The sequence below is a fragment of the Pogoniulus pusillus genome, chromosome 31 (assembly GCF_015220805.1).
Source record: "Pogoniulus pusillus isolate bPogPus1 chromosome 31, bPogPus1.pri, whole genome shotgun sequence".
NCBI lineage: Eukaryota > Metazoa > Chordata > Aves > Piciformes > Lybiidae > Pogoniulus > Pogoniulus pusillus.
Window position 1 is genome coordinate 13,190,149 of NC_087294.1, and position 16,460 is coordinate 13,206,608.

Sequence of the window (16,460 nt, forward strand, 5' to 3'; positions counted from 1 at the left end):
AGGTTATAGCAGACCGGTGGTAGCTGTCTGAAGGAAGTATGGGAATCCCTGCAGGAGGCTGCGGGTGAGAGGAGAAGACATTGCTGCGAGGAGCGCAAGGATGGGCCACGGGAGGCAGCTCGGTGCGCTGCTGGCCGGCAGATGTGTCTGCCCCTGCATCCCGGCTAGGCAGGGCTCCATCCGCTCCTGGCTGGGCTCTGCCTTTCCTCCTGGGGACAGTTTTCTGCATCATGCTGACAAAACGTTCTCCCTGAGACTGCTGATAGTGCTGCCCATTTCCCTCCCCACCACCTTTGTCCGTCCTTTTTCACTTTCTTTTTTCTTTCTTCCTTCCTTTCCTTTTTTCCCCCTTTTCTCTTCTTTTTTCCCCTTCTTTTTCTCTTTTTCTTCTTTTTTCCTTTTTTTTCTTTATTCTTCTTTTTTTATCTCTTTTTTTCCTTTCTTTTTTTGTCTTCTTTTTCCCTTTCTTTTTCCTTTCTTTTTTCCTTCTTTTTCCCTTTCTTTTTTCTTTCTTTTTTCTCTTTCCCTTTTTTTCCTTTCTTTTTTTTCTTTTTTCCTTTCTGTCTTTCTCTTTTTTTCTTTTTATCTTTCTTTTTTCTTCTTTTTAAATCTTTCTCTTTTTTCTTTCTTTTTCCCCTTTCTTTTTTCTTTTTTCCTCTTTTTTTCTGCTTTTTTTCTTTCTTTTTCTTTTTCTCTTTTTCTTTTTCTTTTTCTTTTTCTTTTTCTTTTTCTTTTTCTTTTTCTTTTCCTTTTCCTTTTTCTCTTTCTTTTCCTGTTTCTTTTTCTTTTTCTTTTTCTTTTTCTTTTTCTCTTTCTTTTCCTTTTTTTTTTTCTTTCTCTCTTTCTTTTTCTTTTTCTCTTTCTTTTCCTTTTTTTCCCTAGGCCATTTTGATTAAGACTGGAGGTCGTTAAAAATGTAGTAAGGAAATTAACACCCCATGAGGTCACACAGCACTGCCCTGAGCAAGGCAAGGGTAAACCAATCCTGCCAGTGCTTCAGTGCAGATTTTATCTGAAAAATGGAATTGTGAAGGTTGTTACCCATGCAGGAAAGGACACTTGCAGCCTCCTTAAACAGGGCTGTGTTTATACAGCAATGCAGGGTGTATATCCTGAAGTCCTGCATGGTCTACCACTGTGGAAACCTCAGTGAAGGGTAAGTTAAACCTAATAGCAGCAGTAGGTTCCTGTGTAAGTCACTCTACCTACTCTGAGCAGTTTGCCTGTCACTAGAACAGCAGGGGAGATGCACAGCAGTCTGAAATGGACTCCTTTCTCTCCTTCACCTCCCTGCAAGCTGCACAGGAATCTTTCTCCACTCCCAAAACTGTGCATTTACCCTTGCTGTCCTGCCGACTTCCCAGATGGGTCCCTTGCTCCCTGCCGTATCAGGTCACACAGTGTTTGCCTGATAAGATAGCTGAGGGTAACACACAGGCACTGACCCCTCTGGAGAGCAGCCAGGCAGGCTCTTCTGCTGTGGCTGGGACTTCATTTGGGTGGGACAGCCTGATGGGAATAAGCCTGATAGACTGACCCTTGGTTATCTCAGGGGGCTGTTCAGTCTCCTTGGAATTTGGACTTTACTGGTCTTAATTTGGGTCCTGGAGTGCTATCAGTGCCAGAATTAATGTCACCAAACATCATTTGCTGGTGTATTGATTGTGTGAAAAATAGGTGAAAGGTTTCTTCTTTCTGCCTTCTTTGGCTGCTCTGCTTTCCTGCAGACAGATGCCATTCAGGAGCACAAGGCCAAATTGTTTGGTGCCAAAAGTGGGGTGCTAGGGCTCAGCATCAGTGGCATGTGGGTGAAGGAACTGGTGGGCTTGAAGTCCCTCTACAGAGAGGGACTGAGAGCCCTCAGGCTGTTTAGTCTGGAGAAGAGAAGACTCAGAGAGGATCTGATCAATGTGGACAAATATCTGAGGGATGGGTGTCGAGTGGAAGGAGCCGATCTTTTTGGTGGTCAGCAGCAAAAGAAAAGAAGCAAAGGCTACAAACTGGAACAGAGAAGGTTTCAGCTCAACATGAGGAGAAACTTCTGTAGAGCACAGGCTGCCCAGAGAGGTTGTGGAGTCTCTGTCTCTGGAGACTTTCAAACCCCACCTGGATGCATTCCTGTGCAGGCTACCCTGGGTGATCCTGCCTTGGCAGAGGGGGTTGGATCTCCGGAGGTGCCTTCCAACCTCTAAGGTTCTGTGATTCTGTGGCCCCACTCTGTGGCCAGCCTAACTGTCCTAGCCCTCCCTGCCTGCTGTGCAGGCAGCAGTCACGCCTGGCAGAGGAGGTGATGCTCCCTGTGACACCACTGGTAAATCCTCTACAGGATGTATTTGCCTCTTTGTTTTCCTACCTGATAAGGGAGCCACCCCAAACCTTCTGACATTTCCCTTAAGGTTTTGTGATGGAAGCAGCAAGTGCAAATGTCTTCATGTCACAGAGTTGCAGGAAGGAGGCTGCTAAGCTGCTGAGGCTTTACAGAAAGCTTTACTGTCATGTGTTGCTGTTTTCACCCACCTCTCCCAGGCCTCCACAGGCTGTTAAGAAGTCAGTTCTTGGGATATAATGCTAGAGAGAAGGGATGTAGTGCTAGAGAGAAGGGATATAATGCTAGAGAGAAGGGATGTAATGCTAGAGAGAAGGGATGTAGTGCTAGAGAGAAGGGATGTAATGCTAGAGAGAAGGGATGTAATGCTAGAGAGAAGGGATGTAGTGCTAGAGAGAAGGGATGTAATGCTAGAGAGAAGGGATATAATGCTAGAGAGAAGGGATGTAGTGCTAGAGAGAAGGGATGTAGTGCTAGAGAGAAGGGATGTAATGCTAGAGAGAAGGGATGTAGTGCTAGAGAGAAGGGATGTAATGCTAGAGAGAAGGGATGTAGTGCTAGAGAGAAGGGATGTAGTGCTAGAGAGAAGGGATGTAATGCTAGAGAGAAGGGATGTAATGCTAGAGAGAAGGGATGTAGTGCTAGAGAGAAGGGATGTAGTGCTAGAGAGAAGGGATGTAATGCTAGAGAGAAGGGATGTAGTGCTAGAGAGAAGGGATGTAGTGCTAGAGAGAAGGGATGTAATGCTAGAGAGAAGGGATGTAATGCTAGAGAGAAGGGATGTAGTGCTAGAGAGAAGGGATGTAGTGCTAGAGAGAAGGGATGTAATGCTAGAGAGAAGGGATGTAATGCTAGAGAGAAGGGATGTAGTGCTAGAGAGAAGGGATGTAGTGCTAGAGAGAAGGGATGTAGTGCTAGAGAGAAGGGATGTAATGCTAGAGAGAAGGGATGTAGTGCTAGAGAGAAGGGATGTAATGCTAGAGAGAAGATTTACACTTGGTGCTTGCAGGCAGGTTCTGACAACCCTGCTTAAAATAGCAGCAACAAAACAATAAGCCCTGAAATAATGAAGTGTTGGGAAGGAAGTAATCTGTCAATCTGTTAACCCACTTAGGAGCAGAAACTTCAGCACTCCTTACTTTTCTTGATTTTTCCCTTTTCTGTTGTTTTGGGGTTTTTTTCTGCTACAAAACTTGTAAAAAGCATGATACTATCAAAGCAGTTGAAAAGAAATCTCAGCTCAGTCTAATTTGATGAGTGAGTTTTCTTAGGAGAAGAATAAGCGAGTGTAGGAGAAGGCAAGAGGTGGAGTTTTCCGAGAACTACTACTATCTAGAGAGCTGCATTTAATGTGTCTTTCATTTGTATTTCAAAAGAAATTTCCCACCTGGGTTGGTGACTCACTTTTCAGAGAGCTTCATAAAGGCAAAGCTACTGCAGCTGGGCCACTGAGGATATTGTTGGCAAATAACCTTCAGTGAGAGTCCAAACCCTTCCATGTTAAGCGTCAGGGAGCCGCCTTCCTTCCATTCATCTGCTTAGCAAAGTCAGAGCCCCAGGAAAAGAGAGTGAACTGAAGTTACTCTACCAGAAAGCTGCTGGAGCTGTGCTGAGTCACCTAAGCTGAGTCTTCTTCACTGCTTTAGGTTTCTACTGAGTGAAGAGTATTGCTTAGAAAGGAGGGCTAGAAAAAGACATGCCAAGGTGTTAGTCTGCTTTTGGATGTAGTTCCACCCCAGCTTTCCTCAGCTTGCAAGGATGACAGATTAGAAGATGAGAAAACTACTTTCCACATTCTTCTCTGGTGGATGTTCTCCTGAACAGGATCATCAGCAGAGCACTGAGAACTGTGTTTGGAAGTATCTGCTCTCATAAGACCTCACCTGCAGTACTGTGTCCAGCTCTGGATGCTGCAGCACAGGAAGGACATGGAGCTGACAGAGCAGGTCCAGAGGAGGGCCATGAAAATGGTCAGGGGATTGGAGCAGCTCTGCTACAAAGACAGGCTGAGGGAGCTGGGGGTGGGCAGCCTGGAGAGGAGGAGGCTCTGGGGAGACCTCATAGCAGCCTGCCAGTACCTGAAGGGGGCTACAAGAAGGCTGCAGAGAGACTGTTTGCAAAGGGCTGCAGGGACAGATTGAGACCAATGGCTTCAAACTAGAGCAGAGCAGATTGAGATTAGAGGTTAGGAACAGGTTCTTTACTATGAGGGTGGTGGAACACTGGGAGAGGGTGCCCAGGGAGGTGGTTGTGGCCTCATCCTGGAGATATCCAAAGTGAGGCTGGACAGGGCTGTGGGCAACCTGATCTAGTTGAGGATGTCCCTGCTGACTGCAGAGGGGGTTAGACTGGATGACCTTTGCAGGTCCCTTCCAACCCAGACCATTCTGTGGTTCTGTGTCTCTATGAAATGGAGTCTAATCAGACATCAGTCCTGCAAGATGAACTTCGTGTCAGATTTGTTTTCTTTCCTCTCCTCTGTAGCAGTGATATCCATGCTGGTAGCAGAGAATTACTGGGGTGCAGCTGTGCTGGGAGTTTTCTGTCACAGGATTGACATTTCAGGAAGGTCCTTTTACAGCTGTGTTATTTCATTTCTGCCTACAGTTACTTCTGTTATGCCCTGAGCTGGAGACCTTGCTGGAGCTTTTGAAGGACTCTCCAGTTCTTGACTTTTTTCTGCAAAAGCAGCTTTTTCAGAGAATTACTACACTTGATCCCCTCCTTATTTCACTGCCTTTTCTGCCCTTCTCAGATGCACCCACAGCTCCTGTTGGGGTTTCTATCCTTGGTCATGGGCATCGAGTATTGCAGTGCTGTGCCCTTTGAAGGGCTGGAAGCTGGGATCACTGCAAGCAGTGAACAGGCAGAGGTCAGCCCAGCATTTTAAGCACCAGCAGTGTGTGTGATCTGAGTACAAGTCCAGGTCTTGGGCTAAAGGGTGAGAACTCCTCCTATATCTCCCGATCAGCGCTCCTTAAAGCCATGGGGCTAGACATTTCCCCTAGTTCTCTGAGCCAGGTGGCAAATCAGAAGGTCACCAAGGCTGTCTCCACTAAGTGCCCTCACAGGCAGCATTTGTTGACACAGGCACCTCATGGCCCTCGGGAGGTGAGGCTGGAGTTGACCTTGGGCAACTATGTGGCCATGCATTGTGTTGTGGCAGATAAGACATATAAGCTGTTTGCAGCTGGGTCTGCTGATTAAGGCTGTTTCAGACCTGTTTTGTAGACCCAGTGGTGGGTCTTTGCTGCTTGGGCTTCCTGTTCTCATCGGGCAGTCCTTTGCCATCTTGGTGTGCAGGACACCTGGAAAGAAGAGGAGCTTAAAGGCTTTACCTCTGCCAATTGACAGCTTGGTGAGGAAAGCACAGAACTGTTTGGGCTGAAAAAGACCTTTTAAGATCAGTGAGTCCAACCATTAACCTGATACTACCAAATCAGTTTGAAGAAGTCCAAAGCAAAGTATAACATTCGTAGTTATAACAAAGTGTACAAGAAAGCATACTTGTTGGGCTTTGCTTTCACATCTTAGGAGAGACTGGCTGCCCTTTTCCAGACACCTCAGCTAACATTTCTGTCACCTACATTAGATGCTGTCAGGTGCAGCATCTTTTCGAAGTCTCCTCTCTGCTCCTTCCGTGGCCATGTGGGATCAATTGTCATCTGAAGGCCTGTCCTTGTTGACAACAGCAGGGACCTGGATCCTAGCTAGTCCCAACCCATCATTTCAGATAGCACTAAGTGGGTCAGATGAATCCCACCCATGCACAGTTGTCAGCTCTTGCAGATTGACTTGCTGCTCTGTTGTGATAAACAGCAGATGAGAGCCTTGCCCTGCGCAGATGTGAAACACCATTGGCCTCTCCCCGCAGCCATACCTCGGTGCAGTCACTCTCTGTGTCTGTGCCAGAGGCTTGCTGGGCTTATTTTATTTCATTTTCAGCCGACAGCTAATTGTGGAGAAGGAGGTAGGCAATAAAAACGCTGTGAATGGTGAAGGAAATGAGTCTGACTCACTTCCATTCTCCCTTTCACGTCTTTAATCCTGCACAGCGCTGCCTGTGAGAGGAGTGGGATTATGCTGGGTTCGCTGATAGCAACCTCTGTGCCTGCTGTGCAGATGCTTTTATTTTCAGTCCTTTACTTTTCTTTATGAATCTGCTTATTTTCTCCTTCCCCTTCAGTGGCTTCTACCTGGCGGATTTCAGTTGCTCCCCCTTTCATTCCTATTCTGTCTGCAAGCGCAGTTCCCCCTTGCAAGTGAATGTGTTCTGAAAGGGAGAAGGAGAGACAAATCAACTTAACATCACCTTCCACTTTGGACAAACAGGCAACATGAAAGGACTGGCTTTGCAGTTACACTGTGGTGTCTTTGAGAGGGAAACAGAGGCTGTTTTCATTTTCAGACCCTGAAGCTTGAGAGAAAAGCAGGTGAGAGTTGACTGAGTTTGTGTTGATCGTCCAAAGGCCAGCGAGGAGAAATCGAACAGGTTTCATGTCAGTAGCTATCAGTCTGTAAACAAGGAAGTCCACATCACCGTGCCTAAGGTCAGCCTCTGTGTGTACAAGCAGGAATTTTGGGGGATTGAGGCAGTGTTTGGTGTTTCTCTCTGGTTTAAGCTGACCTGCCAATTAATGCCTGGACACATGGGGCAGAAGGGCAACGCTCAGGGCATGCAGCTGCCTGAAAAGAGTTTGGTAGCTCTGGGCACTGAACTTCATGTGGCATAAGCCTGGAAACGTGCAGGGCAATGATAGAATCATAGAGTCAGTCAGGGTTGGAAAGGACTACAAGGATCAGCCACTTCCAACCCCCCTGCCATGCCCAGGAACACCCTACCCTAGAGCAGGCTGGCCACAGCCTCAGCCATCCTGGCCTTAAACACCTCCAGGGATGGGGCCTCAACCACCTCCCTGGGCAACCCATTCCAGCCTCTCACCACTCTCATGCTCAACAACTTCCTCCTCATGTCCAGGCTGACTCTCCCCACCTCCAGCTTTGCTCCATTCCCCCTAGTCCTATCACTACCTGATAGCCTAAAAAGTACCTCCCTGGCTTTCTTGTAGGCCCCCTTCAGATCCTGGAAGGCCACAAGAAGGAAACCGGGGAGCCTCCTCTTCTCCAGACTGAGCAGCCCCAACTCTTTCAGTCTGTGCTCATCTCATAGGAGAGCTGCTGCAGCCCTCTGAGCATCCTCCTGGCCCTTCTCTGGAAGAGCACAAGAAAACAAGCTCATAATGAAGGCGAGGGGCTGGTTAGTGGCTGGCCTGGGTGCCAAGGAGAGTCTGTGACTGCCAGTGCCAGAGGCCACTACTGTATTTTGTGTATGGGTCCTCAGCAAACTGCGCTGCGTAGACAAACTCATCTCTCTGGTGCAAAGAACTTCTTTTTAATCTGTGCTGGTATTTCAGGCTGGATGTTAGGAAGAAGTTATTCCCAGAAAGAGTGATTGGCATTGGAATGGGCTGCCCAGGGAGGTGGTGGAGTCACTGTCCCTGGAGGTGTTTAAGAGGAGGCTGGATGAGGCACTTGGTGCCATGGTTTAGTTAATTAGGTGGTGTTAGGCAATAGGTTGGACTCGATGATCTTAGAGGTGTTTTCCAACCTGGTTGATTCTGTGATTCCTTTATCCCCACATAATTAAACTGCACTGTTTGAAGACCATAACCATGTTTTAAATATCAAAAGAACCTCCTCAACCCATATCTTTTTCTTGGCTGGAGCAGCTGAAGTCCTATCTACATTGTTAGTCTGGATACAGAAGCGTCCCCTTGTTGGAGAGGTTGGATGGTAGCACATGGGGACAAAAATGTAAATATTTACTGCCATCTTTTGGGCAGTGTAGGTATGACTCCAAAAACACCAAAAAAAAAAAGGGCTAATGAAATGTCCTCTCCTTCAGCTTTGTGGCTTGGCCACCAAACACAGCAGTCCAGCAAGGAACATTATTTTTTGGTGGTCATATTAGCAGTGTTGAGCTACAGATGAAGCAAAGTTTTCAAGGAGAGGTGGTCCCTTTGATTTGAGCAAGCTGATAGGTTTGGGGGGGAAAAAGATGGTAGAAATCTTTGAGCATATCTCAGGTTCTTGAGGTTTTGAGGCACTGTGCGTCTGTTGCTCCAAGCTGTCCTCAGGAGCTTTGCGTTTTGCTTTGCTTCAGCATATAATCAGTAGGAGTTGGAGAGGTGGTTGAAATTCCTGAAGTCAGAACCTGGAGCTACTGCCTGTGGTCAAAACAGAAGGGCAATTTGTGGCCCAAAGGAAAAACATTTTACTGCAAGTTACTGAATCACAGGATCAGAAACACTCAGGTTGGAAGAGCCCCTCAGGATCACCAAGTCCAACCAAAATCCCTACTCTACAAGGTTCACCCTAAACCATACCCTCAACCACCACTTCCAAATGACTTTTAAACACATCTAGGGTTGGTGACTCCAACACCTTCCTGGGCAGCCCATGCCAATGCCTGACCACTCTTGCTGTGAAAGTTTTTCCTAATGTCCAGTCAATAGACCTCCAAGATCACCCAGACCTGTCCAATTAACTAGACCATGGCACTAAGTGCCTCATCCAGTCTTTGCTTGAACATCTCCAGGGACGGCAACTCCACCACCTCCCTGGGCAGCCCGTTCCAGTGCCAGTCACTCTCTCTGGGAAGAACTTCCTCCTAACATTCAGCCTATACTTCCCCTGACACAACTTGAGACTCTGTCCCCTTGTTCTGCTGCTGTCTGCCTGGGAGAAGAGACCAACCCCACCTGGCTACAGCCTCCAGAGTCCTTCCATTCACCTGCATTCAGCAACCAAAATCTGACTCTCTGCTCTTGTATTTGTTTGTTTTAGGTGAAACTTCCTTTTCCTGTTGATCAAATCACAGATCTTCCAAGGAATGATTTCCAGATGATGATAAAGATGCACAAGCTAACCTCAGAGCAGCTCGAGTTCATCCACGACGTCCGCCGGCGCAGCAAGAACCGAATTGCAGCTCAGCGCTGCCGCAAGAGGAAACTGGACTGCATTCAGAACCTAGAATGTGAAATCCGCAAGTTGGTGAGTTGGGTGCTCTTGGCACGGCCTGCAGGGCACCCCCAGCAGCTCCACCCAGAGTTCAGTGCGTTCAGTCACTTTGTATGTAAGGGAGCAGAGCCACAAGTATGAAAATGTAATGCTGGCACAACAGTAATTAGTGTGTGTATAATGCACATGGAAAACACAAAACCTCAGTGGTGTGAGGCCTGCATCTCACTTTATTTTGAGCTCTCAAGAGCAGGTTGTTGAGTGAGTTGGAAGAATAGGGAAGCTGTATCACAGGCTCCCTTCTTGCAGTTGTTACAGATTATGCAGAATTAATAACAGATGTTAATGTTGAGATCCAGGCAAAGATTGTTACTAACTATGGAAATCGTTTATTAACGTTACATCTCTTACCTACAATGTTTGAAGCACATGGTTTGGATATTTACACACACAGGGAACCTGGAACACTTAAGAAACAACTAGCAAGTACAGACATTAAACTTAAAACTGGAACAAGGTTCTTAGTTTAGAATCTAGTTACAGAATTTCTTACAAAGAGGCTTTGAATATTTACTCTCAGACAGTACCCAAACGCTTGAGTTCTGTCAGTGTCTTGCAAGTCATTGAAGGCAAAGCAGAGCATAATGTGGCAGGGCAGCACAGGCAAAAACAAAAGCAGCAGCAGGCATGTGGGAAAAGCCTATTTATTGTTTGCCCAAATGTAATGGCCCCTTTGGCCACAGAGCTGCACCAAGCAGAGTGGCACCTTGTCAAACCTGACCATGTTAGCTGAAGTCAGGAGCTTGCTTTCCCTTATTTGAGAGGAACAAGTCTCGGACCCTCAAAGTGAGTGTCTTCAGGCCTTTTGTCTTCTCCCTGCTCTCTGCTTCACGCTTCCAGCAGAGGGAAGGGGACCATGGGATCGTGCCTGGGCAAGCCAGGATATGGATCTTCCATGACAGCAGTTTAACCTACCCCAGTATTTTCAGTGTGTCCACAAGACACTCTACCTCTTCCAAGACCCATTTCCATGCCTAACTACCATAACACTCTGTTGGTCAAGGATTCACAGAGTGATCAAAAAACATGGCTATGAAGATACCTTCTTAGAATCATAGGGGGCTTTCTGATCCAGAGGGTGGCGTGGCCAGGCAAGCTTCATCTTGGCACAGAGATTTTTTTCTCCCCTCAGTGTGCTAGAAGGCAGCTCAACATTTTCACAGAATCATAGAATTAATCAGGTTAGAAAAGGCCTTCAAGATCATCCAGTCCAACCTATCACGTAACACCTTTTAATTACCTAAACCATGGCATCAAGTGCCTCATCCAGTCTCCTTTTAAACACCTCCAGGGACAGGGATTCCACCACCTCTCTGGGCAGCCCAATGCAAATCACTCTTGCTATGAAGAACTTCTTCCTAACATCCAGCCTAAACCTGCCCTGGTGCAACTTGAGGCTGTGTCCTCATGTTCTGTTTGATTTTGCTGTGCCTTTCCTTCAGCTCTTTCATTCACTGGGCAACTGGCAGAAATGGCAAGGAAGTGAAAAGCCAGGAATGTGGCTATCCAAACAGGTGGATATCCCTTTGTGTAGATCAATGAGATGTTTCTCCTTGCTCCTGCTTTCTTCTTCCCTCTAATGTTCCTTCTGTGCCAAAGGCTGAACACCCTGCTATGACCATCTAATGCACAGTGCTCTGCCCTTCACATCCCATGCACTGGATTCAGGGAGCAGCTGTTGGTTTGCCCCAGCCCTCCTTGAGATGTGTCTCTGCTGCAGAAAGGAGTACAGTACATGCCCTGCTCACCGGCCAGAGCATGTCTGGGGACAGATCTTCTGTGTGCCAAGGAGTCAGTGGACAGTGGGCATTTTAATGGGTGAGTGAGGTGACTGAAGTGAGGCTAAATGTTTGCTTGGGAAATTCCTCTTCCTTTCATTCATGGTATGGACACCTCAAGTGTGGTTTGAGTGGCTAAACACACAGATGTCCATTATACAGACACCTGCACTGGAACTAGCTGTTCTTGTTTCTTTTAGAGGCAGTGAAGAGCAATAGATACCTGCCAAGTCTTACTTGTCTCATCTTGAAGCAGGGAGGTGACATATAGCCCAGAAGTGCCTGTTCCTCTCCATTGCTAAACAAGATCACCCAGAGAGGCCTGTCAGATGGAGGTTTCTTAGCTATGGGCACCTGATCTGAAAAAAACTCCCCTCCTCATCACAGAATGGAGACACTCAAGAGCTGCCTGAATGTGTTCCTGTGTGATCTGCTCTAGCTGATGCTGCTCTGGCAGAGGGATTGGACTGGATGAGCTTTGGAGGTCTCTTCCAACCCCTAACATTCTGTGAATCTATGAAGTGTCTATGTGCATACTTAAAACATGCTTCTAGGTTGAACTTGGTGGGTCTGGGAAGAGGGACACTTCTTGTTCTTGTCATAACAGGTTGCATGTTGAAAGCAGCCTTTAGTGTAGGCTTCATTGTGCTTTTTACCCTGTGCAAGAGCAAACCCAGTGTGAGAGAGGCAGGGATCTGCTGGAAGAAGCTGAGTTACCATCACGTCACAAATGGCAGAAGGCCACATGGCTCTGGTTTATTCACTGCCTGTGCCTGTCTGCTTCCCGTCTGCAACGGGGAGGTGATGCTGACCCCACAAGCTGGTTAGGAGGCTTAAATTATCAGGGCTTGTGAAACTTTCAGATGCTTTGCTGCTGAAGCCTGAGGGAGGAAAAGAGAAACTAAAATCAAAACATTGTTCAGAGCAGTGCTCCACTGATGGAAAACAAACAACACATTGAAGACAAACAAAACAGTGAGTGACTGCTTTCAGCACTGAGCATAACCCACGGGGTGTGTGGGGTGAGTCAGAAGTTGTGCAGGGAGAAAGAGCAGCTCCCCATCCAGACGGTCAGGAGAAGCTGGTCCAGTCTTGGCTATACATACTCTTCCCTTCCCTCTGCACTGACCTGATGTGGAGGAGGAGTACACATCTCTCATTCTCTGGAGCAAAGCACCAGGGGCAGCACTCTAAGAGCTGGAGTAGCAGCAAAGGTATTTGCTGCTTGGTACTTGTAGTGTCCCCTTGCATTCACTGGAGAGTGGGCAGGCAGGAAGGGACCTGGGCTTGCTGGTTGGCAGCAGCTGAACATAAGCCAGCAGTGTGCTCAGGTGACCAAGGCAGCAAACGGCATCCTGACCTGTTTCAGGAACAGTGTGGCCAGTAGGACCAGGGAAGCCCTTCTGCCCCTGTGCTCAGCGCTGGTTAGGCCACACCTTGAGTGCTGTGTCCAGTTATGGGCCTCTCAGTTTAAGAAAGATGTTGAGGTGTTTGAAGGTGTCCAGAGAAGGGCAGCAAGGCTGGGGAGGGGGCTGAAGCACAGCCCTGTGAGGAGAGGCTGAGGGAGCTGGGGGTGTGCAGCCTGCAGCAGAGGAGGCTCAGGCAGACCTTATTGCTGTCTACAACTACCTGAAGGGAGGCTGTAGCCAGGTGGGGTTGGTCTCTTCTCCCAGGCAACCAGAGACAGAACAAGGGGACACAATCTTAAACCAATCCAGGGCAGGTTTAGATTGGATGTTAAGAAGTTCTTCACAAAGTGATTTTCACTCCTGGGTCTTTCCCCCCTCCACTTTCTTTCTCTAAGTCATGCATCTTGACACAGATGGTTTCACAGCAGACAGCGAGTGGTGAGTGAAATGGTAGCATCCTCTGAGTTTGATAGGTAGTTGGGGCTTTTTTTTGCTTGCTTTCCTTCACCATCTATCTACCCACTCACATTTCCTTTTTTCTCTGCAATCTCCCAGCATATTGTCTTCCATAATTCATTATCTCAAGATGTACTTGAGCATCTGTTGATATTTTTTTATTATTTTTACGCTTTCTTGATAGATTTATCAATATTTTAGCAGTTGCTTCTTTTCATGTGCACTGCTCTCTTTCTTCTTCTCACAGCTGCATGCTTCCAGTGCAGGCTTCTAACCCAGGGCAATACTATCAGCTGTCAACAATCACCCGTAGTTGGGTTATCTGAGTTGTGGAGTTTTCACACGTCAGATGCTGAGGCAGCTTGGGTTTAGCAGTGTTACTAGGTGGGATACAAGGCTGTGCTGTTTTGGGGGCCAGCACAGTTCTGGAAATAGCTCTGGTGCTCTACAAAATCTCAATCTACTCCCTTGAGCTGTATGCCCACCTTCCTGGAACAGCAAGTGGTGCAGCAGGCCCATCCTAATCAATCCACACTGAATCAACACCCTTCTTTAGAGGTGTAACCCCAGGCTGGGTCTAGCTTGGTGCCTAACATTCCCCAGTCTCCCTCTTGAGCACGAGGAGGGCAGCACTCATTCCACAAGGGCCCTTGCTGGCTATGGGAGGTCTCCAGCTGGCTGAAGAAGACTTGGGGATCTTATCGGTTGTGATGGTTTGGGTATTACCTGCCCCCCCACACTTTGGAAATCACCCAGACTAGACTCAGAAGCAAGTTAGGTTAGAGAGAGAGAAGTTCAGCCCAAAGCCCAAGCCTATGAGTGAAGTAGACATCACCATTGTTTCACAGCCTGTAATCTAATTCTTCTCACCCATACATTCTAGCTAGCTTCAAACTAGCAAGAGGGCTTACAAATAAAGGACAGATGTCAAGAGGATGGAGCCAGACTCTTGCCTGTGGCGCCCAGCGGTAGGACTAGAGACAATGGGCACAAGTTGAGATGCAGGAAGTTCCATTGAAATGGAAGGGAAAAATTCTTTACTTTGAAGGTGATGGAGGATTGGAAGAGGCTGCTCAGAGAGGTTGTGGAGTCTCCTTCTCTGGAGAGATTCAAAACCCACCTGGATGTGTTCCTGTTCAACCCTCTCTAGGTGAAGCTGTTTTAGCATTGGGATCAGACTAGATGCTCTCCAGAGGTCCCTGCCACTCTGTCATTCTGTGACCCTCACTGAAGCACATCACACGGCACCCCACAGCAAATACAGCTGGGGTCCTCACCAGTGTTACATGGATGCAGAACAAGGGGTAAAACACACAAAGAATAGTCTTGCTTCAATTTGGAAGTTAAAAGAAAAACATTAACAATAAATAAAAGGTATTTAAGGTGAGTTACAAAAGGTATAGGGAAGGGAAACAAGGTACAGTATACATATACAACCAGATCGATGGCAAGGGATGGAGGCAGATTCAAGAAGGCGTTGTCCACCATGTGGTAGGATGGCCATATGGAAAAACAGGAGCAGCAGGAATAAGGGTGGTGCTATCAGGCAGGCAGGGAGGGCAAAGAGAGAGAGAGCAACAGGCAGTTCCTCTGTTTTTATAGGGGACCTAGGCAGGAAGTGGGAGTGGGCTAACCACTACACCCGGGGTCAGGTTCACAGCACCCCCAGGAGGATTAACCCTTTACAATCAAAGAGTAGGTTATATTCTCCCTATGCAACCGACCAGCAAAACTCCTGAGCTGCACAGATGACAGAGCTGGCAGACACTCATCTTCTTAAGGCAGGCGTCCCCACCGCCACGGTGGTGAAAGTGGTGCTCCAACCCAGCTCCCTAGGCTCTCGGTATAGATGGCTTCAGAATTCTGTCACAGATGGCCAGGACATCCCAGAAGGCCAAACAAGGAGAATGGAGCTCCTCCTTTATTTTGGAATCTGTTCCACACCATCTTTCCCTACTGCTCATTGCATACTGGCAAGCCCTGTTTTCCTCGGGTCTTATCTCCAGTAACCTAGTGACTATCAGCCTGTTGTAACTTCTGATCTAACACACATCAACTCTTCCCTCTTACATCCTTTCTCAGCCTAAGATGCCTCCTTTCTCTTTCAGGTGTGTGAGAAAGAGAAACTGCTCTCAGAAAGGAATCAGCTGAAAGCAAGCATGGGAGAATTGTTAGACAACTTCTCCTGTCTTTCCCAAGAAGTGTGTAGAGACATGCAGAGCCCGGAACAGATCCAAGCTCTCCACCGATACTGCCCCGTTCTCAGACCCATGGATCTACAGCCAGCCACCACCATCAGCCCCTCCCCAGCCAGCGTGGAGCAGAGCCTGGCCACCTCGCAGTGCGTCGGGGAGAGCATGCAGTGCTGCGCCGAGCAAGGGTCGGTGCAGCTGGCGGCACCCTGGCTGCCCAACAACATCTCGGAGAACTGTGCGGCCGGCGCGGGGCTGGAAGGAGCCGACGCAGGTACTTACCCCGAGAGGGAGCTTCCGCCAGAGCAGAGCAGCCAGACGGTCACGGTAGACTTCTGTCAGGAAATGACTGATAAATGTACAACAGATGAACAGCCTAGGAAAGATTACACCTAGTGACTCGTAAGCTTAACCTTGTCACACCTGGTCAGGTGTTCTTCAGTCAGCCAGTGGCAGCGTTCATTTGTTGTCTAGAAGAACGTATTTGGTGCACACTACAGTGGTCTTAGCAGCAATACTGTTTTTAAGTATTCCCTCCTCTCTACAAGCAGGAGTTCTCTTCACAATGGTGCTATCCCTCGCTCAGGCAGGGAACGAAGCAGTGGCGACACTGTCTGTTTTTGTATGTTGATTTCAATCTTAACAGGGATGGACAGAACACCTCTGAGGACCCAACCGCAGCTTTTTTTCTCAGTGGCCCATGTCACAAAACCCTTAACTCAGGAATTTCCTCTGAATGTTCAATTTTTCATTGAAGACAGCTTCTTTACACATCAAAGTTTTATAGCTAAACTGTACATATTATATATAATATATATATAAAATATATATATCCATATGCAAAAGTTCCCTGCATGCCTCAATTTTTTTCTCATCCTACAAACTGGAAGCTTTTTCGTTTCTATTGTATAAAAACAAGTTCCAACATTCCTTTTTTTTTGTCTTTGATGCTAGAACTAGTTTGGTAACTTGTTACACTATGATTCTTTTTCTTTCTCTGGGTTGGCAGTTCCAGCAATATCACTCAATTTGTACTTATTTATAGAGCGTTAATGTTGGAAACCTATTTGAGATTATTTTCTCTTCTGTTTCTTACAGACAGTTTTTTTTTGGGGCACCGCCATTCCCGTGCCACTTGAGCAATGTGGAGTTCTTTTTGTTTTCTTGCAGATACTGTACAGTAATGGTCAACTTTGCCACTTGCACTGAGTTTCTGGTC

General features: G+C 47.3%; 1 protein-coding gene across 4 annotated transcripts in view; it reads left to right on the plus strand.

The window, feature by feature from the left end:
• BACH2 (BTB domain and CNC homolog 2) overlaps positions 1-16,086 on the plus strand; it is a 224,216-nt gene extending 208,130 nt beyond the window's left edge. For all 4 annotated transcript variants that reach the window (XM_064169249.1, XM_064169250.1, XM_064169251.1 and 1 more), the window contains 2 exons: positions 9,173-9,379; positions 15,158-16,086. In XM_064169249.1, coding sequence (XP_064025319.1) covers positions 9,173-9,379; positions 15,158-15,637 — 687 coding nt within the window. In that variant the 3' untranslated portion in view covers positions 15,638-16,086. The remainder of the gene's footprint in view (positions 1-9,172; positions 9,380-15,157) is intronic.
• Positions 16,087-16,460: the final 374 nt, after the last annotated feature.